At 40.4% G+C, this 15870-nt stretch overlaps 2 protein-coding genes across 4 annotated transcripts; both read left to right on the forward strand.

Moving 5' to 3' along the window:
- Window positions 1-618: 618 nt before the first annotated feature.
- Window positions 619-8575, forward strand: mapk12b (mitogen-activated protein kinase 12b). Of its 3 annotated transcripts, none has more exons than XM_086268870.1 (12): window positions 619-962; window positions 2841-2970; window positions 3105-3163; window positions 3245-3356; window positions 3447-3476; window positions 4500-4547; window positions 4640-4754; window positions 4829-4927; window positions 5162-5241; window positions 7019-7097; window positions 7173-7346; window positions 8294-8575. In XM_086268870.1, exons 1-12 carry the CDS (start codon window positions 844-846, stop codon window positions 8356-8358), a joined length of 1110 nt encoding a protein of 369 aa, XP_086124996.1. In that variant the 5' UTR covers window positions 619-843; the 3' UTR covers window positions 8359-8575. The 3 variants fall into 3 exon arrangements, with proteins under 3 accessions (XP_086124996.1, XP_086124997.1, XP_086124998.1); XM_086268871.1 differs by having other exon boundaries at window positions 4856-4927; window positions 8294-8573; XM_086268872.1 differs by lacking the exon at window positions 8294-8575 and having other exon boundaries at window positions 7193-7342.
- Window positions 8576-8797: 222 nt separating this feature from the next.
- Window positions 8798-14799, forward strand: LOC147310577 (uncharacterized). Its single transcript, XM_086268876.1, has 7 exons — window positions 8798-9177; window positions 10076-10129; window positions 10281-10523; window positions 10648-10905; window positions 13847-14095; window positions 14195-14298; window positions 14509-14799. Exons 1-6 carry the CDS (start codon window positions 9099-9101, stop codon window positions 14281-14283), a joined length of 972 nt encoding a protein of 323 aa, XP_086125002.1. The 5' UTR covers window positions 8798-9098; the 3' UTR covers window positions 14284-14298; window positions 14509-14799.
- Window positions 14800-15870: the final 1071 nt, after the last annotated feature.

Raw genomic sequence — 15870 nt, forward strand, 5'->3', positions numbered from 1 at the left:
CAGTGAATCCTCCCCTTCTTTTAAGCATGTTTAAGTAAAATCCTTCGCATATTTGGATTTCTGTCGTGTCTGCAGCTGTTCCATCACATCTTTATCTTCCCCCCCCAAACACTAGCATTTTTTCTACTTCCATTGTTTCACTTTTTCTGCTTTTGTTGTGTTTATTTAACATCCACTGTGTTTTTTGTGCTTTCCAGAAATTTTCTAAAGTTGCAGTGCGTTTGAACTCTCAGAGCCACTGTAGAAGGAATTCAAAACAATTAAATTTGTGTTGCCAATAATTAATTAAGACGGCTGAACATGGATTTTGCTCAGACATCCTATATTTTGGATTTGGGGTCAAGGCACCCCATGCGCCCACTCTGGACATTCCCCTGCTAAAAGCACTGACATGTATATCAGGTATTTAAACTGAGGTGCACACAACCAGGTGTAAAAGAAAATATAACTTAACTCAAAAAAATATCAAAATCCTAAAAATCCCTAAAACAAAAAAAAGAAAGCTTACTGACTTTATGTTAGAAGCCAAGGTTAGCTCTGAAGGGACGCAGGGGGGACCTAACCTTATAGGGTGGACAGATGTTTTGCAGTCTTTCCCCCACATTGTAGACACACCCACGGAGTGCCATGGGCGACCAGAAACAACCACTAACAATTCAGTGCGCGTGAGTCTGCGTGTGCGTCCTGGGGGGCCGTGAGTATCGATCCTCCAAAGCGCACAAGAGATCGCATCTGGAGGAATTTTGCGCCCCAGCAGTTTCTACAGCTGCTCTTTACTGTGGAACTTTTATTTCTTCACATGAGAGTTTGGAGCGGAGCCGCAGCCTTGTTCGTCGGTAGGGTATGGCTGTGCGCTCCAGGACGGGGTTCTACAGGCAGGAGATCAACAGAACCGTGTGGGAGGTACCGGAGCGGTATCGAGACTTGAAGCAGGTCGGAACGGGAGCATATGGGACTGTGTGGTGAGTTATGCAAGTTGTAGCTGAAAGTTTTAAAAGAATTTGATTAAAAAAGAAAAAATCTGTTGTGTTGGACTGATTGTCAACAAACTCAACCTATCCTGTGCGTGTTATGCAGTTGGACAAGTCTGTTAGACTTTAAGCAACGTCTGTGTACATACTGTGAAAGGCTATAAAGTACAGTACGGTCTGAAAAGTCTTGAGCCTCCTTTCATTTCTTTATATTTTGCTTCCAGGGAGCCAGGCTTGCTTGTAATTTCTAAATTGTTTCCTCGGGATTTCTCAAAATCTTTCAACGTTTTTCTTTGGCTCCTTTTTGACCCATTTTCAGTCCAGTCCTTGTACCTGACCATTTTCAGAGGGATTATTTTCCCTGCTTACTTGTTCGCTGATTGGTCAGCAAAGCATGAAGAAGACACCTAACTCAAGTGTTGCCTACAGACAACAGTCAGCTTAGCAAATAATCAGTTTTGCACTTTGTTCCTAGCAGCTTGTTGCAAAAACACAACATTTGTTCCTGTTTCTTCAGTTGAATCTATGAGAAATACCAAAGTAACACAGTTGGACAGGCATGAAATGTTGCCTTGCACCAACAAGGTAATTCCCAAAGTGCTATTAGCCAAAAACTTGGCATGTCTTAGCAGCGTGTGCAGTGTGTTGTTAAAAAAAGAGTCCTGTCCTTAAGAAACTGGAAAAAAAACCAAGCTGACACAGGACCTGAGAGATGCACCTGACTCTTCAGTTGATCCATTTACTGTTTATTGAGGGCAGCTGTCAAGGAAGGAGGACGAAGAGAAATTACACCAGAACTGGACTGAAAATCAGTGGAAACGGGTGTTGTGGGCTGATGAATACAAATTTAAAAAATTGATTCAGAGGACAGCACAGAGGTACAACAGCAAGTGTCTACAGCCATCCATAGAACATGTTGGAGGTTCTGTCATGGTTTGAGGCTCCATTTTAGCCAGCTGTTGGAGATCTCGTCAAAATGGATATTGATAACAAACACATTGCCAATTGTATGTGTTTGCATTGGCCTCCCCAAGAGTCCGGACCTCAACACTGTCAAAGCAGTGTAGTATCAGTCAGTCAACATCCAAAGGAGAGCTTTGAATGTCCGTCCTGAAGACTTCTTAAAGAAACTACAAGGAAACTTGCCAAAGAGAGATCAGGCTGTGTTAAAGAATGATGTTGGACCTACCAATTATCCACTTTCAAGCTTATTAGAATTATAAATTCTGTTTTTGGCTTATATGCTTTATTTCCATGTATGTTTTAACACTTGTCTCAATAAATCTCTGTTTCCATTTCCCATTTTTCTAGGAAATTGTAAATAAATGAAAAGCGACTCAAGATTTCTGCACATCACTGCATCTTATCTTGCAATAAAAGCCTATCTAAGCATCAGGTCCTGGTTGTATGTGCTCTTTTGGTCAGTGGTCTCTCCACAGATGGCTGTCTAGGGCCCCTCTTTGCATTGTGTACTGTGACTGAGGGTCAACAAAGAAAACCCACCCCCAACTCTTATTGTTAGGGTCAAGCTAAAGACCCTGAGTTAATTCCTCAGAATGCACTTTGTCTCCAGTCACATTGCAGTCTACATTTTTTCCCACTGCAGACACGGTGACTTGTCCTGCTAGGAAAAGCACAAGTTTGCTTAACTGGGAAATACATCCACACACACACTAAAAATGGGGCAGGTGCCTGACTGAAACCAAGAACACAACAAAAGAAACACATTTCTATGGAAAAAACATGGAAAGATGCAGTTGTTTCTGGTTTTAATTCAGATCATTAAAAAACGTTTCATTGTGCAATCGGGGTTTGTAATTCCAGTTTAAATTTCAGTCTGACAATAAAACCTGTTTTCTTGCTCATCAGTTCAGCATGGGACCGCCGGATAGGGACACAGGTGGCCATCAAGAAACTCCACCGGCCTTTCCAGACCAAACTTTTTGCCAAAAGGGCCTACAGAGAGCTGCGACTTCTCAAACACATGAAGCACGAAAACGTAAGACGCGGGAACAGCAAATACGACTCACATTATAGCAGATGTTGAAGTTCATGCTTGAAGGAGAAGAGATGTGATTAAATATCATTCCAGTCGGATTTTAATTGAGCTTTTTTTCCCTCCTGGCTTATCAGGTCATTGGGCTGTTGGATGTTTTCACTCCTGAAATCTCACTCGACCGGTTTCGTGACTTGTAAGTTTCTCTCTGCTCTCCTTAACCACTCTTAAAGAATCAGACAGAGCTCATTTGAATTGATCCCATGCCTCTCCGCAGTTATCTGGTGATGCCGTTCATGGGCACCGACCTCGGCAAGCTGATGAAGCTGGAGAGGTTATCGGAGGACAGAGTGCAGTTCCTCGTCTATCAGATGCTGAAAGGACTCAAGGTGAATGAAACCCTCATGAAATTTCTTGAAACAACAGGAAAGTGTTTCAGTGAGCTGATCTGATGCCCCCTCTCTCTGCTTTCTCCACAGTATATCCACTCAGCAGGGATCATTCACAGGGTAGGTGACCTTTGACCTTTTAGACTATGAGCTTTGGGGGTGGCGGGGCTACTTTCTCTTTTTTATACTCGGTCCCATTCATCTCGATTCCCACACAGGGAGCTTTGTTATGTGAGTGTGTGCGTTTCTGTCTGATACGCTGACTGTTAGATCGTGTTATTGAAATGTCTATTTTCAAAAGCCTTTCCTTGATTTTTCCTGCCTCTCAGAGAACTGCTTATTAGAGCAGAAAACGTATCAATTACTGCTAAAAAATGTGTCCTTTTTTCACCCTTGCTAGCCCTGCTAAAGAAACAAGCCTTCCAATTCCAAATCCTTTGTCCTGCCTCCCTCCGTTCTCTTCTTCTCCCCTCACCACCAACCACTCACGGCAGATGGCCGCCCCTCCCCGACCCTGGCTCTGCCAGATGTTTCATCCTGTTAAAAGGGATTTTTTTCTTCCTACTGTCACCAAGTGCTTTCTCACAGGGGATTATGTAATTTAATCTAATAAATTTTAGGGTATTTATGCATACAATATAAAGCACTTTGAGGCAATGTCTGTTATTGTAACGGCAGTCTGGCGAAGAAAGAGCGGCTAGTGGGTCCAGCGGGCATGTGGTGTGTAGGTTAGCTGGATAACTCGAGGCCAGTCAGTTAAATCGAACAACAGACCTTATTTGATGTTAGCAACATAAGACCATACATGCCAGGTCTCCACGGCTCTCCTCTGTCCATACTTACATGTGCGGGGATGGGTAGTCGCCGGTGCCATCGCGTTACAATGATGAGGTCTCTCTCTGAACAGACTGTTCGGCTGTAATGGCTGCCGCTGCACTCACACACACACTAGGAGTCTCCCCAACTACTACAATATCAGGACAACACCCCCTAGTGGTGCTGTATCACAATAATAAGGGTTGTTACATGGAATGTAAATAAAATTGAGTTGAATTCCTACTTTTAATGACTAATGTTAAACCTGAATCACATACTGTTTGTATCTCTTGGTCTCATTGGTCTCAACATTTCTTTTCACCACAGGATCTTAAACCTGGAAATTTAGCCATTAACCCAGACTGTGAGTTAAAGGTAATGCCGAATAACAAAGAAGATGTATCGATGTGAAGTCTCTAGACGTAGTCACGTTCTCTGTTAAAGTTCAGTTATTTCCTCCACTTCAGATTCTGGATTTTGGCCTGGCGAGGCAGGCTGATTCTGAAATGACCGGCTATGTGGTAACACGGTGGTACAGAGCGCCAGAGGTTATCCTCAACTGGATGCACTATACGCAAACTGGTACAGCTATCTTTCTTATAGGGATGGGGGTAAAAATCAGGAGGATATATTTCTTTCTTAATCCAAAATTGCAGATAAAGATGCTTGGCTTTGGGTTGCAGTGGATATCTGGTCGGCAGGTTGCATAATGGCGGAGATGCTTCTGGGAAAGCCGTTGTTCAAAGGCAACGACCGTATCCTTCACCGTGTTAGTCTAGCGTGTAACCCTTGCCATCTTTTATATGCAGTCTATGTTTAAGACTAACCACCTGAATCCTTCACTTCACAGCAAAATTAAGACTTATTCCCCATTTTCCTATTTTTACTGTCTCTTCATGTTGATCCCACTTGCAAGCTGAAAAGAAAGCTCACAATTGAATATCAAAAATCAGTTAAACACACCCTTCTTAACCATATTTCACTGTCAGACCTGGACCAGCTGAGGGAAATCATGAAGATTACAGGAACCCCATCTCCTGACTTTATTGTGAAACTACAAAGTCAAGATGTAAGTAATAACCTGGGGTTACAGTTCCCTTTGAGTATGAAACACTGGCTGTAAAGTTGAAAAAGGGGAGGGCTGTAAAAGATATGCAATTTGCTCTCTCAGACCTCAAAGGGAAAAGCAGCTGTGGTCAGTCTGGTTTCATAGTTGCTATAATGCATTCCAATACAAAGTTGGTCACAGCGTTTTCACAGTTCTCATCACAAAAAGATGCACAGAAGTTTATCAAAACCATTCCTTTTTTCTCACAGTATGTTTGAAACACATATTTTTCAGATTGAAAGCACAGGAGTAGCTGTGTTTAGGACTTTCTCGGCACTGGGAGTCGAGTGCAGTGCATCTTCCTTACCTATTTTCTTAGTTACTGTAATGCTCTATTTTTCGTACCATAAGGCGCACCGGATTATAAGGTGCATTAAGTGAAACAAAACAGTCAGATAAGTCAAACTTTACTCAACTCATTCTTCTCGCTACTTCCACTTCCGTAACATTGATTCATTAATGTTGAATTCTCTCGCAGCTGCTCGTTTCCCATGTTGTTGCAGTATATTAATGACTAACCTCATATTGTGGATGGATTATCTCAGTTGTTCTCCTGACTGAAGTTTGGTCAGTTTACAGCATCCTGCCATGTAATTGCATTTGTTCCTAACCATCGGGAACCCTCGCATAAACCTTTATTGAGTGGAAAAAAGTTAGCGTTCATCCTCCAGCTTCACTGTGCTTATGTTATGCTAACATAGCTGTGTTGCTAGTGATCACGTAGCACATCATTTTATACCAGCTAGCCCAACTTCAGTAACCCTACAAACTTCACTGCTGTTTAGTTTTCTGTCTTCATTTATTTTGGAAGTGACAGCAGAGCTGTACGTTTGAATTTTTTCAGAAATCTCTCAGTCAGAACATGCTATATCATGTTTAGGTGGAAACTAGCGAGCTAACTTCCTGCTAACTTCTAACTCCATTAAATTTAATAAATTCTGTTTTCATGGATGCCTGGATATTAAACTTAATTGTTACACCTGGTAAAGCAGCCACGCTGATCATTTTATTAAAGATGAAAGAATTTAGACAGTTTTTAACTCTCAGTGATGCTGCAGTGTTCATTTGACTTTGGGACCTGAAGCTGACGGAATTTTAGACCCAGATTACACAGAGTCCGCAAGGCTTCTGACTACGGTAGTCACAATTGTCCGACATTCCATCAAGCGTTGTGTCTTCATAGCTTACCAAAGTCGTACTAAAACATTTTTTGACAGATTTTTGAGCGCCGTGTACTACATAAAATCAGTTCGAGGTCAGTAATCACATCCAGAATTCATACATAAGGCGCACCAGGTTAAAAGGCGCACTGGCGATTTTTGAGAAAATTAAAGGATTTTAAGTGCGCCTTATAGTGTGGAAAATACGGTACATTTCGCCAAACTGGTGCATGCGTCTTATTCTTGTATTCTACATGAGTAGCACTCAGGTGACATTTGCATTGAATTAGACTTTAAAGAATTACTTTCCTGTGTAGACTTTAATCAAGCATGTGGAAAGGTCACCTCTTATGCTCAATTCCATTTCCAAAAGTTTTAATCTTGGTTTGCATTAGATTGATTTGGTGCAGCCCCCTCCTCCTTTTAAAGCAACTTTCTCATGATTGGCTGCCCCTCACAAATAGAAGGTTTGAGCAGTAAGTGGGTGGGGCTTGTTGAAATGACAATAGTAGACATATGTGCTGTCACTGATTTAATATTTCAAATGATCAACCTTCTTCCTCTCCCTCTGCGAACAGGCCAGAAACTACATCAGAAGCTTACCAAAAGTGCCAAAAAAGGATTTGCACTCAATTTTCTCCAAAGCTAGCTCAAATGGTACGTGATCATACACCATCCATAAATTACACTAAGCTACTATCATCCAGAATATGACATGTCTCTGCATTACAGCTGTATGTGTCTTGGAAAAGATGCTGCTTCTGGACCCTGACCAGAGGCTGAGCGCCTCTGAGGCGCTTGACCTCCCTTTCTTCAGTGAGTTCAGAGATACGGAGGAGGAGACCGAGGCGCTGCCATACGATCAGACCCTAGACAACACAGAACTGCCGCTGGACCTGTGGAAACGTAATAAAAAAATACTGGAGTTGTTCAAAAATATTCTGAAAGAAATATGACAGAAGTCTGTTGAATCCAGAATCGATTGTAAAATCATGTTATCTTAGCTTAAAAGACCTCATAAAACCGTGTCCCCTCTACATCACACTATCAGATTGCTGGCTTACTTGTGGTTCTGAAGGTATTTAAAAGTAGAATGGGAGGTACAGCTGTCACGACAGATGGCCCCGCCCCTCCCTGAGGCTGGTTCTGCCAGAGGTTTCTTCCTGTTAAAAGGGAGTTTTTCTTTCCCACTGTCACCAAGTGCCTGCTCACAGGGCTCATCTGATTGTTGGGGTTTTCTCTGTATATTTGTAGGGTCTTTACAACATAAAGCGCCTTGAGATGACTGTTGTTGTGATTTTACATTATATAAAATAGAATTCAATTGAAATTAATCGAGTTGCAAAAAACCTATTACTCAGCTGTTAATGTTTTGGCACAGATCTTTACTGTTTTGGTCCTTTCCCCCCAATTCTCCTTTTTTTGTTCTAATCTGCAGCCAGCAGTTGTTCTTCAGGTTAAAAAAACAAATCTAAGAAAGCCTCTAATGCTTCCTGGTTAACACCAAACAACCAAACAAAGTGGGGCATTTAACTGCTGAAGAACCAGATTTTTCCTTTAGATAACCCCAAACATACAGAAAAGATGTATAGATAATAGGTAAAAATTGACAATGTGAATGACAGTAAAAAAAAAAAAAAAAAAAAAAAAATTAATTCCATGAAGTTGCAGTACCTTCCCTAGGCCAAAAGAGGTCAGTGTACGCTAATCTTACTTGATGCAGATTTCAAATCTAATAATACACAGAAGCTGCCTTGATTCGTAACATAATCAGCAAGGCAGGCAGTGTCTTAGTTGTTAAACTTGAGTTTAGCATTGCTGTTAATAACAGTTTCCTCTTTTGTGTTGTGCAGGTCACACTTTCACAGAGATACTGACCTTCAGGCCACCCAAGGACTCGAAAGAGACGTCACTTTAAGAGCACACACACACACACACACACACACACACACACACACACTTACAAATAAAATTGCACCTACTTGCACCTACACCCACAAGTATTCTTTTCCTTTGACATTTAGTATTTGTGTAGAAAGACTGAATGTTATTAGTTTGTCAAAATGTTTGCTTTCAATAAATGTGGTCTATTCAGTTGTTTTAAGTTGTGTTAAGTTGTTGTGTTGTAGTTTATTATATGCATGTGTTTGATTAGTTTGAGATATATAAAGTGCTTTGAATTGTCAATAAGACTAGAAAACTGCTATATAAATGCCTTTCTATTTAAATGTTTGCTGTTCGAGTGGTCAGACCTGTGACATTTCCTTTTTGGGCTACTCTCTACAACTATCACCACCCTAGATTCAAAGCACTCCTTTTATCTGGCTCTGAGCCTGTAGCCCAAAGATGGGAGTACTGCTGCAGTGTAATTCTCCACTCTTTAAAATCAGCTTCTGGAAAATTGACCCAAGGTGCACAAACTCATCCATCTAAATCGGTTATACATAGCTGATGAAATTCTGAAACCTTTGTGTAACCACTATGGGTCGCACTGTGCTACGAAACAAAAGCAATGGATTGCTCGGTGACGAAGAAGGGTGATTTCTTTTCAGCTCTTACTGATATGAGCTGTGTGCTTAGTCATGTTGACTGGCTGCCTGACTGCTCTGTGTCAGTGGACTGTTTCCCGGAGATACACTTCAGCTTCGTACAGTAAAAATGGATAATACCTTCACATCCAAACCAAAAGGAGAAAACACAAATGTCATCAGAATTTCGGTGTTTCTGTTTCTGGCAGGTAACACAATCCTTCGATGAACTCAAATGTAGCTGTGATAAAAAAGTTAGCGTGGCACACTGTACATAGGGCTAACGCGTTTCTATTGACAGTTAACCTTTTTCTGCTTTTTCAGTTTTGTTGCTGTTTTTCCAAATTCTTACGTTTAACATTCTATATTTATCTACAAAAGTATGCTGAAAAAGTAAATTGAATCAAGTTAGACATTATGAGCACTATTATTTTTGATTCTTAAAATATGTTTTGCTATCGTATATTTTTTGTATAACTTTAAGCTCAACAGCTGCCAAGTTAGTAGTGGGTAACTTATGGATCCATGTGAAGATTATTCATAAAAACAATTTGAAGGCTATGCAATTTATTTAAGCCTCCCAAGTAAAATAGTTACTGGTAATATCTAGTCATCAGCCTCTGTAAGCCTATGCATCAGTAATCCAAGGAGCTTGGCGAGAAAAGCGGCTGGACTTCTTTATGGTGAGGTGAGGTGAAATGAAGTCCAGTTGTTTTTCTTTCCAAGCTCCTTAGATTAGCATGACCTGGATGACTGAGAACCTGCACAGATATATGCATAGGTCTATGGCCATGATTAACAAGATAATACTAACACGGTGTAATTATAAACACAAGTACAGAAGAAGTGTAAAGTCAGCACAAGGCCTGCAGTAATGCTACACTTTGCTAACGTTAGATGATTCTTCACATACCTGTTAGCTTAAAATAAGCAGCAAGTAGAGTTGATTAATAAAAACAATCCCAAATAAAAAACTTGTTAACAATCTGTTCCTTACCTTGTATGACCGAAAACAGCCCAAAATAGCTGAAACTTTGTTTAGGCCTACATTTTCTTGTAAACTTAAAAGGTTACATGTTTTATGTAGTTTGCTTTACTGGTTGTTAGGCTTTCACCCAGTACTGTCTTCAGATGGAAAGCCCTCTGAACTGGCTGACAGTGGTAAGTGATTTTACATTTAATTCAATACAAGTCTTATGCTAATGCTGTTCTAGGTATCATCATAAACAATATATAATAAATGAACTGTAGCTGTAAATAAATTTGAACATTATGTGCAATAAAGTACCAATTTTTGTGACATTTTCTGAAGGCTTGAAACCAGTCATTATTGGCCCAAACTATGTGACGGTGGGTGTGCCAAGCAGCATTGAGTGCGGTTCCAGTTGTGGGACATGTACCTACTCCATGTCTCTGGATGGACAAAGTGCCGTGGGTCAAAGCAACATGCTAGCCTTTACTATTAATAGTTGGGTACCTTCTTTAACAGTGACATGTACAGTCTCAGGCGACAACGGGCTGAGTGCTACGGCAACAAAGAACATCCAGGTTTTAGGTATGAGCTTGTTAGATCTTTTACAAAACTAAGAGCAGTTCACTGAGTTATTGTCATGTGAAAAATTACGGACACTAGCCCATACTGGTTCCACTAATGACAAATATATATTTTTCTATTATAGCTGGACCTACCAATGTTTCCATTTCAGGCCCCAGTTTGATGAATCCCACAGTGAGCCATACCTATAATTGCTATGCGTACTGTCAGCCATCCTGCTACTACAGCTGGAGGACAGATAAAGGCCCATGGATCCGTAGTCAAGGAAATGTTGTTTCTATCACTCCTCGGGAGATGGACACCTCCAAAACTGTCACCTGCAAAGCCACCAATCGCATCTCTGGGCTGTTTGCCACTGCTACTCAAAACATAGCTGTGACATGTAAGTCAAGATTTGGAGACAAATGCAAAACTGGGAGCAAATACCTTTACACAAAGATTATTTTACTAATAAAAGAGGGATATGGTCATAACTACTTCTTAAGTTCCAGTAATTTTTTTTAAATAGAAGAAATCTGGAAGTTGAATATTTAAAGAAGATTGTTACAGACGGTTAGCCTGCCCAAGCAGAACTGCAAGCCTTTCATTTGCTAACTCTAAAGTTTATAGGTTTAGATGTTTTGTACCATATTTAATCTTCTACAAAAACAGAAGTGTCAAAGGGACTTGTTTTATGTAGTGATGCACCAATTCATTTTTTTCTAAGAACCACAACTGACAGTATAGACAAAAAAAAAATTTTCTTCAATGCAAAACTATTAGGTTCATAATAAATATTTACTCCAAACTGCAGTAAGTTCTAATATGTTACCACACTTAAACAACTTCAAACAAAATCACCTACTACTGGAAAGAGCTACAAATGATGAAAAAATGTTTTTCAGATATTAAAATAGTTGTTGTACATCCCATTTTACCTTACCATACCTAACAAAAGCAAGAGATTTGTGTACCAAAAGTTGCACTGATCCTCTTTATTCATCTCACAACTGCTTTGATGCTTTTCTTTTACCAACCCTGCTGGCTGGCTCTGACCCATGGGTAGTAAATTTGTATCTAAGAATTATAAATGGCTAACAATAACCATTTATATGTGTCCCAAAACGTAGGCTGTATCCTTTGGAGGCTGCATTTGAAGACCCGTTACGTCACAGCCAGGCGATGAGGGCTGTCCCAATTCATCGACTCCTTCAAATGCAGCCAACAAATGCGTCCTTCATTTCCCCAAATTTGAAGGATGGGTCGGGTGTGTCCTTCATGGCCCACCATATCCCAGAATTCATAGCGCGACCCAGCCAATTCCAGTTTCCAACAATGGCGGCAGCTACTAAGTTTTAATATTACTCTTATTTGGTCTGAGTGCAGTCAGTTGCCCATAGACATTGCCTGATGAGTGCTAATGACTAAATAGAGTGCACCTGTGTGCAATCTAATGTCAGTACAAATACAGCTGCTCTGTGACGGCCTCAGAGGTTGTCTAAGAGAATATTGGGAGCAACAACACCATGAAGTCCAAAGAACACACCAGACAGGTCAGGGATAAAGTTATTGAGAAATTTAAAGCAGGCTTAGGCTACAAAAAGATTTCCCAAGCCTTGAACATCCCACGGAGCACTGTTCAAGCGATCATTCAGAAATGGAAGGAGTATGGCACAACTGTAAACCTACCAAGACAAGGCCGTCCAACTAAACTCACAGGCCGAACAAGGAGAGCGCTGATCAGAAATGCAGCCAAGAGGCCCATGGTGACTCTGGACGAGCTGCAGAGATCTACAGCTCAGGTGAGGGAATCTGTCCACAGGACAACTATTAGTCGTGCACTGCACAAAGTTGGCCTTTATGGAAGAGTGGCAAGAAGAAAGCCATTGTTAACAGAAAACCATAAGAAGTCCCGTTTGCAGTTTGCCACAAGCCATGTGGGGGACACAGCAAACATGTGGAAGAAGCTGCTCTGGTCAGATGAGACCAAAATGGAACTTTTTGGCCAAAATGCAAAACTCTATGTGTGGCGGAAAACTAACACTGCACATGACTCTGAACACACCATCCCCACTGTCAAATATGGTGGTGGCAGCATTGTGCTCTGGGGGTGCTTCTCTTCAGCAGGGACAGGGAAGCTGGTCAGAGTTGATGGGAAGATGGATGGAGCCAAATACAAGGCAATCTTGGAAGAAAACCTCTTGGAGTCTGCAAAAGACTTGAGACTGGGGCGGAGCTTCACCTTCCAGCAGGACAACGACCCTAAACATAAAGCCAGGGCAACAATGCAATGGTTTAAAACAAAACATATCCATGTGTTAGACTGGCCCAGTCAAAGTCCAGATCTAAATCCAATCGAGAATCTGTGGCAAGATCTGAAAACTGCTGTTCACAAACGCTGTCCATTTAATCTGACTGAGCTGGAGCTGTTTTGCAAAGAAGAATGGGCAAAGATTTCAGTCTGTAGATGTGCAAAGCTGGTAGAGACAGACCCTAAAAGACTGGCAGCTGGAATTGCAGCAAATGCTGGTTCTACAAAGTATTGACTCAGGGGGCTGAATAATTATGCACACCCCACTTTTCAGTTATTTATTTGTAAAAACTGTTTGGAATCATGTATGATTTTTGTTCCACTTCTCACGTGTACACCACTTTGTGTTGGTCTTTCACGTGGAATTCCAATAAAATTGATTCATGTTTGTGGCTGTAATGTGACAAAATGGGGAAAAGTTCAAGGGGGCTGAATACTTTTGCAGTCACTCGGATAACTTAAAAATGTAATTGTTTGGCTTTTTTCGGTGTATTATTTTTTCCGGAGTAAATTGGTTTGGCTGAGATCAAAGTTATTAGATTAGATTAGATTAAATTAAACTTTAAACTCGGGTGGGTTCCTCTGGGATTTTCGCACAGCTGAATAAATGTCAAACAGAAAACTGACTAAACAGAAGTGTGAGATGGTCGTGAATTTACTCCAGCGTCCGGTTATATTTAGATAGCAAGGAGCAGATGGCTGAGTTTATTTAACTCCACCGAGACGGAGACGCAGATCTGAAGGCTAGACCGTCCCATTTCACAGCCTCGCACTTCCGGCCTTGTCGGTCTTCGAAGGACCCGATCCACGTAGACCGCGAAGGCCGGTCCGAAGGATGCGGCCTACGTTTTGGGACACCGCTACAGTATAGCCAGCTACTAGCTACCTTCCTAACCTAAGAAACAGAAGTGATAAGCGAATGTTTGCTGTCATGACACATGTTTGTTGGTAGTGTGTTTAAAAGAGATATTGACGAGGTAATTGTATATTAACTTTGTACGACAATGTGTTTCACAAATCATCTGTCTTTCAGTTGGACCATCAAAGGTTCAGATTGAAGGCCCAGACGTTGTAGAAATTGCGGAAACGTATAAATACGTGTGTACTGCCGAATGTCACCCTTCTTGTCGCTTCCTGTCGTCTGTGGACAGTCAGACCGTGAGGGGCAATGTGATCGAGATGACACTGGATCATCCGCTTAAATCGGTGACTCTCAAGTGTGAAGCACAAAATACTGCCTCAAGGAAGACAGTTACAGCCCTAAAAACTGTACAGATGAAAGGTAGACAGGCTGAAAACCATGGTTTGATGTAAAGCTTACAAGATATTAACTGTTTTTACTGATACTTGACTCAGATCTTTGCTTTCTGCTTGTGTTCAGTGATAGACCGCAGTCTGTCCACTCGCCCTGAAGAAACATCAGCCCTGCTGCTCCTTGCCTTCGGCATTGCTGCTGCCTTCACACTGTGATTGAGTACAGAACAGGTGAGGCTCTTCATGTTGCACAGTTTATTATCATTATTAAATATTACACAAATAGTTTTTGGCTGTAGTAGTAGTAGCATGTTTATTATTACGTTTGAGTATTATTATTATACAGTATTTATTAAGTGTCAGCATCAATTTAGTGTCAATAACATTTTTTTTCATCAGATAAATAATTTATCTTCTTGTCTCTGTGTTCTTTTCTCTCAGATCCTTTTTTAGGCGCTGAGGATCAGTTTTGCGAAGAAATGGCACTGAATTGCTGACTCACCTGTAGCCTAGTGCACATTGATCTTATGCATTTGCCTCACATGTTGTTAATAGGCGGATCCATGTTTGTACTTGATAAATTAACTTGAAATGTTGTATGCGAAGGGAGTGTTCGTACAAAACTGACATTCTTCTGCACTGATACAATTTAAATGTGTACAAAGAACACATTCTTCTTCTGACATGTACAAAATTATCATCTCTATTAATAAAAACGGACCTACTCTGGAACTCAATGACAGTCTTTTTTTAAATGGTTTGGGTAAACCTAGAGGCAAACACTTATATCTTTATAAATGGAAAATCAGTGCTAAAATAAATCACAACTAATCACTATTAATCCATGTGTGGTGTTATCAGCTTTACTACAGGAGCTGAAGCTTCTGAAAATCATAAAGACGTAAAATATATTTATATAAAGCGCCTTGAGGCACTATATAAATAAAATTGAATTAAAATTGAAAAATTTAATATAGTTCAGTTACAAAAGTTGTACCTGGGAAATTTTTGCTTTGTCACTCAATCAACAAAAGAAAAAAAGCTGGTGAAGTCACACATACTTGAGTCATCTCAGTTTCCTACTAAATCAGTAAATAAGAAAAGTTAATTTAATGAGAAAAAAACTTTTTTAGTGTTATATTTTTAAAGGCGATGGGTGGCAGGTGTGTTTCACTTGGCCTTAGCAACATTTAAAGCCAGGAGAAAATGTGAAAAAGTTCAAATTTCTATTATTCATTTATTTTTAATATTATGCCGCTTTTTTACTGGTTTGTCACACTTGAGATTAAATGAGGCTGTTTGTGACCCGTGAACTGAAATGAGTTTCACGCCCTGCTTTATCAGAAGAAAGAATGAGTAACCAGCACAGCCACAGTTTCCTGTTGATAAGAATCTGCACTTAATGAGCAGTCAAGTGTTATTTAATTTCACAATGTTTGCAGTCTCAGGGAAAATGTCATATGTTTCATAAATCTTATCACATTTAGAACTTTATTTGCGGTTACCTATGAATTAATCTGTTAAGTGTTTCCCACACTTGTGCATTTAAAGGCTGTAATCTCATGTCACAAAGAGCACTGGCAATTAACACTGAGCTGCTAAAGGCGCATGAACTTATTACTTAACAAATGAACTTTTCATTTTGGTTTTATAAAAATAAATGTTGAAAACACCAAACGACACCTCCACACTGACACTGTAAATCATCGCAGGAAGATGACCTGCACGTATTTGCTCTGACTGCAATAATTAGCAGATTAAGTATTTATTAATTCTATATCTTTTCTGCATAAAGTCAAACCT

Source organism: Aulonocara sp. 'chitande type north' Nkhata Bay, linkage group LG17 (genome assembly GCF_057382095.1).
Source record: "Aulonocara sp. 'chitande type north' Nkhata Bay isolate Kocher_YH1m ecotype deep benthic linkage group LG17, A_spYH_male_GT1.1, whole genome shotgun sequence".
Lineage (NCBI taxonomy): Eukaryota > Metazoa > Chordata > Actinopteri > Cichliformes > Cichlidae > Aulonocara > Aulonocara sp. 'chitande type north' Nkhata Bay.